Source organism: Tinamus guttatus, unplaced genomic scaffold (assembly GCF_059628265.1).
Source record: "Tinamus guttatus ecotype Peru unplaced genomic scaffold, ASM5962826v1 Tinamus_guttatus_pri_ptg000107l, whole genome shotgun sequence".
NCBI classification, from domain to species: domain Eukaryota; kingdom Metazoa; phylum Chordata; class Aves; order Tinamiformes; family Tinamidae; genus Tinamus; species Tinamus guttatus.
In genome coordinates, this window is record NW_028288641.1 from 617501 (window position 1) to 632284 (window position 14784).

Genomic DNA, 14784 nt, shown 5'->3' on the forward strand with positions numbered 1-14784 from the left:
TGGATATCTGCTGCATTGTATCAAATAGCTGTGCTCGATCCAAAGATGAGATTTTTGGCCATAAAACCCACAACATAAAAGCTAACAAGACAACTGAAAAACAGCAGCATTTCCGCATGTATTTACTTTCTGTGCGACCGAACCGAGATTTGCAACCATTAAAAAAAGAAGTAGCATGTGAACATACCACTATTCCTGTCCCTGAGGTGGTCAACTTCCCGCACAGTATTAATTGAAAGATTGTTTATGACACTGCCAGGAGTGACGTAAGGGTCAGTTTCAGGGTCGATGTTTGGATAACCTTTCCATGGCTCGCCAGGGCGAAACTCTAGGAACAGAGATGCAGAAAAGCAGCGCGTTTTCATCTCGCACAGGGAACAGCTGTTCAAACAGTCAGCTCCTAATAACGTCCTACAACCCAGAACCTCTTAGGCTTTTCATTTACTTAACTTAGTATTCGCTTCAGCTTATTCACTTCATTTTTTGCCAACCTAAAATCCCAAAGCACGGAGAAATGCTTCCCTTTGTACAATAAAGTCCCTAATTTCAACTTCGGTTAGTTAAAACATCCTTAATGGTCTTCTACAGGTTCCTCTCTCTTCCCCACAGCTTGTAACAACCGAGAAACCCAGGAGAAACGTGGCTGAAGAGCAAGCAACAGGCAAGGAGAAGTATTGGTGCTGTGTACCTGGCGGCCAGTTAACACTGCTAGAGCCATTAGGCGATTTGGCACGGGGCCAGCCATCCCCAATAGATCCAGGAGGACTGGCTGGTGAATTACTGCTGTTCATAAAGTCATACGGAACAAACGGAGAATCTTCCAGCCTAAAACCACTTGAAATAGCACCTAATAATAAATAAAAAAATAAAATAAAATAGCAAAGCAATTTTTCTTAACCAATCTCAGAATTAAGATCTCTATTACACAAATACAGGAACATATTTGGATGCAGGATGTAAGTCTTGAGTATAGTTATGGCAAGCCCAAACAACACAGAGATTCTACATAAACATCTGTAAAAATGCCTTCACGCTGCTTTCTAAGTCTAACCATAAACTAGATAACCTCAAACTCCCGGTAGAAACAGGTAAGAGCTGTCCCAGGAAGCACCAAAGGGATGTGTAATGTAACACCTCATCTCTGGGTAACCAGGGAGGTACTTGGGAAGAGAGACCCAGCGAGCGCGTGGCTCCAGCCGCAGCAGGGCTGCAGAGCCGCAGGGTTGCAACAGTGCCGCAGAGCCGCAGGGCTGCAGCAGAGCCGCAGAGCTGCAGAGCTGCAGCAGAGCCACAGGGCTGCAGAGCTGCAGCAGAGCCGCAGGGCCGCCCGGACACCAGGCAGCAACGCAGCGGGAGCCGGGAGGGGTTTCTCACTCTGCCCCAGGACACGGCCGGCTACAGGGATCGCACAGGAGCACAGGCATAACCTAAGTGAGATCCCTACAGCATCTACCTGACTGTGCAAACCTGCAAGGGCAAGTTTTGAAGTCACCAAACAGCAAGGAGAAGCACCTACAACTGAGGGAACAGACGACTAAGCAGGGACTCAACAGCAAGTTCAAATAATGAAGCTTCTAACACTATTCACTAAGCATTATCTATAGCTAAGGCAACAGCGACACTTCTGACGACCAGATGAAATTCAGAGGCAGTGAGGGCAGTACCAGGACAGCTCCACTAGATGCTTAAGCCACCAAGTCATTTCACAGTATTAAAGCAGCTGACAAGTCTAAAAATACCAGAACAAGCTGAAGACTGAAGGGTAACAGGAAACTGGACTTATTTTATAATTATCTTTAGATATAGAATCTTTGTGCGATTTTAACTGGATGAGATTTCAAGCAACTGAGACAGGGGAATTGTCTGAAGAATCCTAACTATGGAACTGAGAGATGAAGTAGGCAGAGCACAGCAAGGTGGTGTTTATCTCTTACAAACTCTGCCCATTTTTAGAATGCAAACATACACATTCATAAACAAATCCCTATAGGACAATTAAGGCCAAAGGGGTGGGGGGTGGGGGGAAAGGGCTGAGGGAAAACGCAAGCTTTTGCTTTAAAAGACATGTAGCATTCTGTCTGCTTTAACAAAGGAATGCTGCAAAAAGTTTCTATTAAATTCCATCACAACAAAACACTTTGTTTCAGAGTAAGTGAAGACATTCAGACAGTTATGGACCGCCCTGGAAGATGAGCAAAAGTTTGGGGGCAGACAATGTGCTGACAGCTACAAGGAACTCTCAAAAATGTGACAACCCTCAGGTTAAATATAGCAAACAGACACTTCATACGCACAGAGGACTTGAAATCTGACCCATTATGTCACATATGAGCCAATGACACTGAACATACCATGTTTGCTGGAGTTTTGATCTAACGACGTGTTCACAGAAATGCTGTCTACTGTAGTCCATTTCCTCAGTCGAGACTGCGGCTCTTTAATACTGTTCATATCCATGTTTACATTCAAGTTTGAGTTCATTCCTAAAAACACACGGTTTGAGAAAGACCAAGTAAATGCTCTTATTCTGCTAACTACCAGCATTGCCCTAATCAACTTTCAAGAGCACATTCCTATGGTTATTTCATGCTTCTAACTCTCCATTTTGGAGAAACGCTGTGAACACAGTGAACTACTCCGAACAGCAGCTCAGCTAAGCACTGCAAAGCACTGCGAGGTTCTCAGCTGATGGCTGCATGCAGAAGTATGCTGGGGAGGAAGCACTGAGGAAACCGGGGAAAACAAGATGCAAACCCCCCAGGAGGGCGTCTGCGCCGGCGTCTAGCAGCAGCCCTGCGGCGGGGCCATCCGCACGACACGGCGGCCCCGTGCCGGAGCGCGGCGCTGAGCGCCAGGACGGCCGCGCGCCGGCGTCCGCGGCTCCAAGCTCATCCCCGTTCCCGAGCTGCTCCCAGGACGGCCGGCCGCCCCGAGCCGCCTGCACGGAGCTGCACAGGGAGCGCGGCTCCTGCGCCCGCCGCATCCCTCCTGCTCACGTGCAGCTGCATCTTTATATTCCGTGACAGAAAACCAGAACGTGGCTTCACCTGCTCTAAGTTGCAGTGTGGACTTCAAGAGGTCACTCTGTGCTGATTGGGTGGATATTACGTTGATTCCCTGGCAATTATCTCCTGAGAATCTACTATTCTGGGCTCAAAACTGTGTCCACGCTTTTGACTTTGGCATGTCTGCATTCATTCTCAATTCACAGCTATATTTGGTTAAGTCTTAACCCTTAAATGTATTTACTTCATTTCTTGAAATAAAACACTATGACATTTTGACTTAGTGTAAGAGATGCTAGAAACACTTCTCGAATCTTGACTACAAGCAACTCTCTCCAGTACTGAAACCGATGATTAATTTTGCTATGTCAATAATCACTGCCATAAAGAAGTTACTTTCTGAAAAGGCATAATTAAGAGTATTGAGCAGAAAAAAAATGCATTTTTAACACTAGAAATACTTAATTCCGTCAAAGGATCAGGATACAACCGTAGCCCCAGGCAGCTGAGGAGAATTCCCTTCCCTCCTTCAGAGACTTTTGGTTCTCATAAATAAAGGCCTAATGAACCTGGGCAAGCAAATCCAGCGAGCAGGCATCGAGGCTTGCCAGCTCTCAGTTAGCACACGGAGAACAGTCTCACACCCCAAGGGTTTTCCAGGAGTCAGCTTCCATGGCCAGCTCTGCCTCCCCGACCGTGCTGCCCGCTCGGAGCGCCCGGCCCGGTTCCTCACGGGATTGCAGGAATTCCAGCAAGCCCCTCTCCTCGTAAGCCCTTCACCTGCGCCTGGGTGCTGCCGTTCCTGCTTAGACCAACTACCCGGGGCTACTGCAACGGGGGCCCAAAGCAGCCCCGCACGCTGCAGCTTCCTGAAAGGCAGCCACGAGAAAGGTGGGAAAGCAGCTGGATTACCTGCACCGTGCAAAAATTCAAACCACGAAGAGAGAAACTACCTCTAGCAGGAACAACGCGAATCTAGTATTAGCAGGGCGCAATCACCCAGCATGAAGCCTGGCACGGGAGCTAAACACTCCTTTTGTTGGAACTTGTGCCTCTAATACCTAAGTGAACTGCAGCTCCTGTTCCTGGCCCTGTGCACGAAAGCACTGGCTGCATCCCGATGCCCATGAGCAGCTGTGAGCAGCACCGGAGCGAAGCCCTGCCGCAAGCAAAGCTCCAGCTGCCACATGCGGGGGCCTGGCACGGCCTGGGCCGTCCCGCCGAGAAGCACGGGGATTGCAGCAGCCGGCTGGAAAGAGTCTGTATTTTATAATCAAAAAGGGCAATGGGAATGCAAAGGGTATCAGCCCAACAGGAGTGGCAGGTTCAGAACAACAGGAAAGAAAAGCAAAACAAAGGAGGATAAACGCAGGGATAAAAGGGATACAGTTGTAGTAAGTTTACGATAGCATTAAAAAGGGACCTAGAGTAAGGAGAAAATATACAAGCCTGGAATTTCTGAAGTAGAAATTGGACAGAAGCCTGGAAATGTAGGGAGAAAAACATCAAAAAAGGACATGTTTTTATTTAGAAGTGTTGCAATGTTTTGCCTGAAATGAGACAATCATATTTTAAAATCAAAAAGCTAAAGACTTTATATTATAGCCTTAACCATTAGAAGGGAAATTAACATTTTGTTCTACCTCTGCTATTCTAGATTCAGTGAAAGTATTTTGGAAATCCAAAGGAGTAAAATCATTTCAGTGGATTCTTTACAAGGGTTCTGCTTCTAGAAGTCCTTACGCCCAGAAGCCATGATGGCAAAAGGACTTTGTGTCAACATCTTGGGACCCACAGAACAGGAAAGAAACACAAGTGGATAGACATTCTCAAAGAACTTAAGACATTTGGTACTTTAACTCAACTACCTGCCTCTAGAAATGAGAGTTTAAAACTCGAGTGAGCAAAGGTAATGGGATGAGCACCACCAAGCATTGCTACTGCCCTTCCAATTCCCAGGGCTAGCAGCACTGCTGTCCCTGCTGTCCTCAGCAGGGGAAAAAGCCAGGCACAGTTGACAGGGCTGCGTGTCCTACACCACGTGTGACAGCAGACTGCGGACTGCGACATGAGCGTGGAGAAACTCACCCAGAGGGAAGCTGCTGAACGCGTTTATTGGTGATGGCCCTTTTTGTAGCTCAGGAGTAGCATGGGGTATGACATTCTCAAGGAAGGACTTCATGGTGGATTGATGGAGTGACTGCTGCTGGGAGGGTGGAGTTTGCTGCTTCATTAACAGGTTTGGATCAAGCTGACGGGACTGTTGCATCATCTGTTGCTGCATACTAAGAGATCGACCCTTAAAAAAAACAGAGCAGTTACAAAATATATAAGCAGAATATTTTTGCACATTAGAGACAGACAGTGAAATACATTACTGTGCTTTGTGCTTTACAGCACAGCAAAAGTCAGTATTAAGCCAAGTGCACTCCTACAGTTCGAAGCTTGTCAAACACATTTATACAGTTTTAAAACAAGAAATTCACTTCAGGATGAAGAACATTATTAGCTTTTCAAACTGTCTTAAAGGTATTCATTTACCTGCTGCTCCTGCTGTTGACGACCACCAGAAGGCATGCTCCGTGGATTCTGCGCTTTCTGCTGCTGAGCCAACAACCGCTAGGAGACAGGGGGTTTGGGTGTTTTTAAAGAACAGTTCACAGCCAGGGTTCTGCTTCAGAACACACAACCGGCTTTGTTCGCTTACCTGTAACTGGGAGATCTGAGAAAGCTGGTTTAACTGGGACAGCTGATTCAGCATGGCTACCTGTTGTGGGCCAAAGAGTGGGCTCAGGCCACCGTTGTTTGGTGCATACTTCAGTAATGATACTGGAACCTGCAAGATGGACCAGCGTGAAGAGCGACCCTCAAACTTGTCTGTTCTGTAAATATTTGAGAACTTATTTGTTCTGATCAGTGTTCCAGAAACCAGGCAATTGTTAACCACAGGCAGGGATATTCTGTCCCCGGTGTAACTAACAGCTCGTGTTATTGCTGGTATTCCTCTATAACTTACAGAATAGATATCGGCAATACCAATAAATGAAACACAATTAATTAAGGCAGCCTTTTGGTTAGTTTCTTCACCAAATGTGCAATATACTCACTTACCTGAGGGGATAGTAATGGAGGAGGCACTTGAGCACGTGGATTAGGCTGAGATGAATTAAGAGGTTGTGCTGGAGGCTGCTGCATGCTCCTGGGCTGTGCTGCTATATTACCAACACCAAACATACTGGGATTGCCATTCTGGGGAAAGGAAGGGCACTCGGTGACAATACGCCTCTTCTGCTACTTCTCCCACCCCTATACATTTGTACTAAAAGTTAAACATGTAACAAACAGTAGCTCAGATATTATACCAAAGATACTAAATGCTGTCAAGTAACATGCCAAGGATATGCACGCAGCCTTACCTGTCTAACAGAATTCAAGTTTTGCATACCCAGCCCTGCTAGGGAGCCAAGGGCTTGGTTAGGTAGTGCACTATTTGAAGGGGGAAGCTTCATGTTTTGATTGGACATAAACTGCAAGTTTTGGGACTCGTCTGCTACAATGCCATCCTGCTGGGACAGACAACCCAATGCGCACAACCAGCCAGCAAGCAAGCAGAAGGGAGAAACCATTGCCAGGAACAGAAGGGAAGAGTCACAGGACAGTCCAGCATCAGCAGGAAACAGGCAGAAAACAAAAGAGATCAGGTTAGTGTCATTGGCACCGCAAACACGCTCCAGAAAGTGCTTAGTACTATTTATCAGCAAGTTATAAAACAGAACATGTCTTACAGATCAACAAGAAAACCCCAACTTTTCTCTCTACTAATCGCAGAAAGCTAAGGAGCACACGGATACTACTCAGAATGTAAATCTGAGACTGTTGTCTAAGAAGTTTGGAAGTATCCACCAGGCAGGCAGCTACTAACCTTATCAAAGTAAGGACCACGATCCATGGAAGACTCTTTGGAAATCTGAGGACGAGAACCAGGGCCTTTTCCGACCACACGATTGTAATCTCCAACATTCAGGCCATGCTTATCCATCTCCATTCGCTTATCTTGCAATAACCCTAAAAAAATTATAAAATGTCTATATATTTCAACTGTTAAATATAATTCCATTATTTTTAATTTACCAAAGGAACCATTCATAACAGTGAAGAGATTTCAAACAAAAATAACTATTCACAGATGATTTTACCTTCAAGTTAATTATTTGCTTAGATATTTGCTTAGCATTAACATACTTTAGAATTGAAGATCTATTTCTGAGAACGAACCACAATGAATATCATGAACACCTTTGTTTATATGTAGTAAAGTTTAAAAGAAAATAATTAAATACTTTTAAAAAGTGTTATTTCATGCCAACACTCCTGATTTATGGATAAAGCAACCAGGTGATTCAGGTATGCAGTGCTACTCACGTACTTCAAGGCAGTGAGGTTTTTCTCGTTAAGTAGTTTACAAAAATACGCACACTAAAAATAGAAAAGAAATGTAAAAACTTCAACACACATCTGGTTTGTTCCTTTGCTCACCTCCAGACATGTCCATCTTATTGCTCTGTATGGTTTCCTCTGGCGATTCTCTCTGAAGTAATAAAATGAATCAAGATTATTTAATAATAGTCTTTTTTACTGAGGAAGAAAAGGCACAGGAAACAGTGAGGAAAACAACAGAAACAAAAGAAAAACATGAAAAAAAGACAGACAATTAAGCATTCCCACCTCTGTATATTGTGTGTGAGAGAAGAGTTAAAGCTAGGCAAAGGTGTAATACTTACCGCAAAACTGAGATTTGTGAATTGCTTAATGAATGGATTGATCCATGTCTCATCTTGCTTATTTCCACCTTTCATTATTCCCTTGAAAATAAAAAGGCATTCCTATGATATTTGAAAGACTTTCACCACCTACTACTTAAATTACACCAGAAAGTGTTAGCTAACATTAAAGCCCAATATTCCTCCACTCTGTGCAGGGGTCAGTTCTGACTTACTCCGCAACAGAAGGGTGAAACCCTTGGCTCAGCCCTCAATGGGAGGTAGTTTACAGAGCAGGACCGTAGCTCAGGAACCCCTTTCTTCTCCTGCCCTCCTCTCCACGGCCTATTTGCTTTCTCCCATTTGGGCCTGATATCCAACAAGCCAGCATTACCTTTGTAGGCATTTTTTTCATATACGGTGGCCAATTTAAAGATGGGTTAGCTTCTTGTGATGAACTGCTATTCCACATTCCAATCTCTACATCCTCCTCTTCCTCCCAGCTGGTCTGACGACTGCCTGTCAAGGGCATATCCTCTCCACACCAGCTATCTTGCATAGATTTAGGCCCTGGTCGCAAAAACAAACAAACAAAAAACATCACGGGAACATTTCAAACAATCTCAATGCAAGTCAGCTATTACAAACTAAATATGTCATAGCAAATAGCATTATTTCATCATGACAAATTCCAGACTATGAACACTCTTGATGCAGGGAAGAAATTCTCTTCTGCATCAACTTTGTTAGAAAATGCAATAAAAATGGTATTAGCCTCTGTGTCAACTGATTGTCCTTACAACAGGAAGAACTTAGCTTTAGGTTTATGTCAAGATACAAGCCTTCAAAACATTCCAAATATAAATCTTCTAGATTGCTACTGCACCTTCCTCACCTGTTCTTTATTGAAACATGATGAAAAGCCAACTCACCAGGTTTATTTGGAGCCTGTTGACCAAGAGAAGCATTTCCCCAGCCAGAGGTGCCTGCTGCGTCACTGATGGGCTCTCCCCAGCTAGTACCAGTATCCATGGGTTTGCCCCACGCTGAAGTTCCGTTATCCACAGTAGTGGCTGGAGTAGAAGGCTCTCCCCAACCTTTTTAAAGTGGTATGAGTTACGGATATGTTTTTCAGTAGGATTTAAAACATACTTAAAAGAATCAGGTAATTTGCTTTTTCTAGACCCCTAACATGCAACAGAAGACTTGTTAATACAATTTATATCAAGGTAAATATTGCAACTGCAAGTTGTTCCATAAAAAAAAAAAAAAAACAGAAAATACTAGTTCCGTATATAAAGACTTACATTTTGATTACACAGATTTCTAAGCTGTTAAGTTCCTAAGAACTACTCTTTAAATTTCAGCTATTCTTGCCAGTTGAGGGAGAGGCAGAGCACAAATTACTTCACCTGGTATGCAAACTGATTAACAATTATCATTAATCATGGTCCCCAATTCTATAAAATTGGAAAGTCTGCTCTCAAGTCTAAAGCTGCATTAGCACTTTATTGTGCTGACAATGATACTAACTTCCTGATGTAAAACATTCTGAGAGTATTTTCTTTATATAAAAATGTACAGAATGTCACTACTGCATTCTGCTTTATACTTTTAAACCAAAATAGTTATGTGACATAAGAACAGAAAAAAAAATGCAATTAATCAAAAGCACAAGTGTGTATAAAATCAAGCCTTACCAGAACTGTTCTCCTTGCTAGACATGGCACTTGAAGACAGTAGCTGCTGATGTACCTGTGCTTGCTGGTCTGAACCGCTGCTACTGTTTGGGACATTTTTATTCCACATATTCACATTTTTGTAGTTGTATTTGCTTGGATCGCCCCAAGCAGAAGTTCCATCATCAATTTCCATTTTGCGGCGTATGGACTCGGGGGACGGCTCCTCCCAGCCCGTGGGCTCTTCCTCCTTTGCTGGGGTTGGCATCGGCCCTCCCAGCCAGCCCGACCCTGGTGGTTTATTGGCAGCAGAGGGTGCTCCCCAAGACCCAATATCTTGCTTGCTCCACTCTGGAGAGTTGATTGGCTTTGACGAATCCCCCCAGCCTTGAGGCTGGTTGGGTTTAGGAGGGTCTCCCCAGCCCTGATTCTGATTAGACTTTGCAGGCTCATCCCATCCTGACGAGTTATTTGGGTTTGTGTTACTGCCTCCCCAGGTAACAGAATTTGATTTACCCGGCTCATTCCAGCCGGATCCTGATCTGTCACTGTCGCTACCTCCCGAACTGGATTTCTTGGCCTCGCCCCAATGGTTATTTCTCGAATTTTCTCCCCAGCTTTCGCTGGCAGAAACTGCCCAACCCTGGCTGGCCTTTTGTCCATCTCCCCATCCCTGTTTGATTTTCTGGGCGTCATTCCAAGATGACTTTTCCTCTTTGCCACTTCCCCATGATTGATTGCTCTTGACCATTACTGTAGCAGCAGAATCTTCTTCCCACCCCCCTTGGCTGTTTGACCCTTTGGAGTCTCCCCACCTTGTAGCAGACTTTGGATCTCCCCACCCTGATACAGATGAGGTATCATTATTATTAGGGCTAGGTCTATCCACACATCCCCCTGAGCTGGAAGCCTGTGTCACAGAGCCTCCCCAGGCCTCTGTCCCATTGTCAGTTTTTCTGTCACCTCTTGGTGATGTTTCGGTATCCCAGGCAGTGTTCTGTTTGATTGGAGTCTGTCCCCAACCCGAGTTGGAAAGGACACGTGGATCTAGGTCAGTTCTGTTCACTATGCTTTGGAGTAATGCGTGCTGGTCAACCTTTCTTCTCTCGCGAGTCTGTCCTTCTGTGGCCGCTCTCTCTTCGTGGCACCCAGTGCTCTCCGCGCTGCCCTCGCTGTCCCCCGTACCTGTTTTGGCCCACGCGCTGTTCTGCTCGGTTATCTGAGATGCAGCAGAACTCTGGCTGTTAAGGTCATCCTCTTCAGTAGATTTCCATCCGTTCGTAAACTTCCTACCGTTTCCATTTACGCTTTCATTGGAATGCTGATTACTCGGCAGTTTACTCCATTCCCCGTTTGAAATGTTAGTGCCAGTGTTTTGTGCAGGGTTGCCCCAACCTCTCCTATTCCCGCCAGCACTTGCGCCGTTTCCGCTTCCCCACGGCATATTCTGGGAGTTGCCTGTCCCTGCCTCCCACACCCCTCCTCCTTTATTCCCGTTGATTTGAAAGTTAGTGCTGCCAGGCCCGCTAATGCCTGGCTGCATTAGAGTTGCATTCACAGTGTCACCATTAGCTTGGCTGCTTGGGCCTGGACATTTGTCTCCAGAGTAATTAGAACCATAGGCACCCCATGTAGTACCGTAAGAGCCGCCACTTTTCGCCTCACCATTGCTAAGATGAGAAATGGAAGTGCCGTTTGTAACTGGAGAGGCCTGAATCTGAGAATGATTCATTGTGCTCATGCGCCAGGCCCCGTGCCCTGTATTATTAGGCAGTTCGTTAATCTGCACTGAACCAGCAGAGTTTGGTAAACTAGAGGTCATAAAGTTAGTAGTGTTATTTGGTCCATTCATTTCAGTGTTAAGGTTTTGAGGTTGCCCACTGAATGAAACCTTCCTTGTACCATTTACTTCAGAATCACAATTTTCCTGAAGGCTTCCCCAGGAACCGTGGGCTGAACCACCCACTTTAGAGTTAATACTCTGATTATTAGATATCTGACCTATGGTACTGCACTGAATATTTGTGCCAGAATTACCACTCCCTACAGACCCTTTCAGGGCATGTCCATTGTTCTCCAATACAGGCCAGGCACCATGGTTGCCATTTGAATTCAAAGTGCTTGGATTTAACCCTCCATTTGATGAAGGGTTTATGGTGCCCCAAGCATTCATTCTATTGTTGCTACTTTCAGATTTGCTGTCAGGAGCATCCACAGAAACTTGACATGTGCTTATTAGGGATCCATGGGATAAACCCCACGGCCCATTAATACTTCCATTGCCCACATTATTGCTGTTGCTACCAACCACAAACTTATTCTGAGAACCATGTCCAATGCCATTCCGAATGCCATCGCTTTCGCCACCTGTGCTCCCTGAAGCCATTATAACAAGGTTTCTCTCTGACCCAGAGCTGGAGGCAGAGTCAGTGTCCATACATTCTGGTGTCAACTCTGGGTCACTGCCAGTGATTGATGGCCATGCTTCTTTGTCAGAGCCGTCTACAATAACTTTATCCCAGTTTGTGCTGGAGTCACTATTTGAAGAGACTGGTCCCCAGTGAGAATTTTCATAATGGGATCCTAGACCACTGTGGTTCAGATCTAAAGAGAGGAAGAAAAATCCAAGAGCATTATTATAAATTCAGTATTATTACTTCATTAAACAGATAAAAGTATAAAAATACTACGGCACGAATTGGTTTGTGAATTTGATCCCCACAGTCAGATTATGAACCAGCTTTGCAGTACAGCTCTTCAGAACAGCTCCCCATGCAGCACCGCAACGCGTCTCACCCGCATGCAAAGCTGCACCCTGACGTCGAGCACCAAGAAACACATCTGCCAGGGACAGTTCTTGCTTGCCACAGAAACGGCATCTAAAAATACTCTCTAGCGCCATATGCAAAACACTTTATGAAAAAAGCAACTTATGTATTGAAAACTACAACAGTATACAAAAATAGGAAATTCTGAAAGCTAGAAATCTAAATACAATATCAAGCTGACCTAGCAGTAACAATTGCTATGTGAAAACAGCCCGAGAAACAAAGAAACGTCAAAGACATTATATGAAACTTTTTTTCTAAAGTACAAGATTATTTAAGATATTTTCTTTTACACATCTTCACACACACACAAGAATCAAAAGGCCAATCCTAAGCAACCTCTGTTCCAGCAGCATGGATTAAGCGCGGCAGCTGAGCTGGGAATTCCCATTTGTGTTTACAGGAGAACGACCGCCTCTCTTTCCAGAAATCCCCTGCTCTGGAATGGCACGTTCCAACACCCACGGTTTCCCACATTCTGCTACCTTGTGCTCCTTACGCCTTCCCAAAGAGGCCTGAACAACTCCCCGCCACACCGAACTGGTGAACCAAGCACAGTCAGACAGACGCACCACAGGACAAAGCTCCAGACGGGGAAACGTGTGACAAAGTAGGGAAGAGGGCAGCTACTCACTCCTAGCAGGAGGCAGGAGCAAGGCCTGGCAGTGGAGTGTTTTACTTGGTATTTGTCTGAACTGAAAGAATAACCGTGCAGCACATATTCAGCTGCTGTGCTCATGGCAGGCCATGCCTCTCCACCCATCCAAACACTCATTAAAAAGTCAACTTTTCCCATAACAAGCACTTTTTTGCCTTTACTTTGAATACTCAAAATGCATGTACCTGAAGATTTTAAAAAAAGTTTCTCAGTTCCTGCTCATTTTAATGGATTTCTACAGCACATGCAATCATGCTTCACATCTCACTAGAAAAAGATGAGTTGACTGAGTATTGGTATGAAATGTTACTGCCTCCTACGAACAGAGCCAAGAGCAATGCAAGGCAGAACCATGACTGCTTCCGTTATCCTCCCAGGTTTGGAGAGGCATTTAGGGGGCGGCTATTTTAAGGCACCCCATCAGTTTACCCCATCAGCAGCCGGTTCTGCAGGGCTGCGGGCCGGGCCGTGCGCGCCCGCAGGGAGCTCCAGCTCAGGGAGGGCCCTTGTCCAAAGGGAGTTTGGGAAGACCATAAGCAGCAGAAAACCCAGGAAAACATTTTTAAACAGAGCATAACAAATTCGGATACTATGCTTGAATTTATGGTTTTGATAATCTACAATAAACAGGAAGAAACAGATCAGAACAGTTTGATTTTAGGTTACCACGGATAGTTTACCAAATATCACAGTGTTGCACAAGTTCAAGTGTATATTTAATATCTATATTATGTGTCCTAGAGTTAGAAAAAAAGATCTAGCCAAAGACTATATAGCCTGGAATAACAGCAAGCAAGAACTCCCCATCCCCGGCACCGCCGCCAAGGCAGGGCAGGAGAAGGGCAGGACGCGGCTGAGCCGGCAGGTGAAGCAGACGCGGGGAGGCCGCGCGGCCCGGGACGAGCGGCGGCAGGAGGCCCTGCGGATGCGGACGGGGCTGCAGCCAGTAAAGCGCTTGGCAGCTCCACGGGCTGGAAAAGGAGAGCGGAATCACAGGGCACCCTTGGGAACCAGGAAGAGTCCTCGGGGAGCAGCGCCCGGAACCAGCCCGTAAGGAGCTGCTGCAAAGCAGGATCTGCATCATCTCGGCAACGGGCCTCCAGCCCTCCGTTTTCGGATACTCTGCTGATACTTTATAAACCAACATTCAACCCATATTAAAGAACAATCAAATTTGAGTGTTTCACACCCTCCACCTGTGACGCAGCAAGTCGGCAGCATCAACAGCTGTCCTAGCAAGAAGGAAGTTCTCATCACGTATCAGCAACCCCAACAACAAGGTCCCAACGTCAACAGCAGCAGGAGGCAGCACGTGGGCAACCAGCGCGAGGGCAGAGATGGGGACCACAGGCCAGAGCGGAACTGCAAGCCCCAGCGCACACAGTACCAGAACACACAGAAAGCAAGCTTGGATTTGAACAAAATTCCAGCATGATAGTTCGGATGCTAAACACGCGTTGTAACAAGCACAATATATCAGCACAACAGAGCCACTAATTTACTCAGCAGGACTTTATCCTATCACATGTAAAACTACCTCAACTAACAATATTTCCCGCATATAACAGTGTGCTGGTGACTTGTCACAAGAAAGTGTTCTGAAGTCAGCCTATTTAAATTCCTGAAACCCAAAACTCTGGGTTAAATATAAAGACAATAAGTAAACAAGCTGCTTCTCTGATTTTGTCCCCCATATGTGACATATCACAAAACCACCCTCGAAACCTGAAAAATCAGTTTATGATACACTGTGTCTGGTGCACAAGACCAGGCAGCCACAATCTGCAGTTCCGCTCCTAGTTCTCTCCCCATCACTGCTTACAGACTTCAACTGAACTTCTGCTGTTTAAATAC

At 45.4% G+C, this 14784-nt stretch overlaps 1 protein-coding gene across 6 annotated transcripts in view; it reads right to left on the reverse strand.

The window, feature by feature from the left end:
• Positions 1–14784, reverse strand: part of TNRC6A (trinucleotide repeat containing adaptor 6A) — a 42925-nt gene that overhangs the window by 2811 nt on the left and 25330 nt on the right. For 3 of the 6 annotated variants that reach the window (XM_088520973.1, XM_088520971.1, XM_088520970.1), the window contains 14 exons: positions 9466–12048; positions 8698–8862; positions 8160–8335; positions 7787–7867; positions 7542–7593; positions 6928–7070; positions 6422–6568; positions 6117–6254; positions 5713–5841; positions 5547–5624; positions 5094–5304; positions 2352–2483; positions 689–847; positions 188–328 (listed from right to left, as the gene is read on the reverse strand). In XM_088520973.1, the coding sequence (XP_088377099.1) occupies positions 188–328; positions 689–847; positions 2352–2483; positions 5094–5304; positions 5547–5624; positions 5713–5841; positions 6117–6254; positions 6422–6568; positions 6928–7070; positions 7542–7593; positions 7787–7867; positions 8160–8335; positions 8698–8862; positions 9466–12048 (4335 nt within the window). Of the gene's footprint in view, positions 1–187; positions 329–688; positions 848–2351; positions 2484–4454; positions 4488–5093; positions 5305–5546; positions 5625–5712; positions 5842–6116; positions 6255–6421; positions 6569–6927; positions 7071–7541; positions 7594–7786; positions 7868–8159; positions 8336–8697; positions 8863–9465; positions 12049–14784 lie in introns of all 6 variants that reach the window. The other 3 variants (XM_088520974.1, XM_088520972.1, XM_088520969.1) reach the window with 2 other exon arrangements.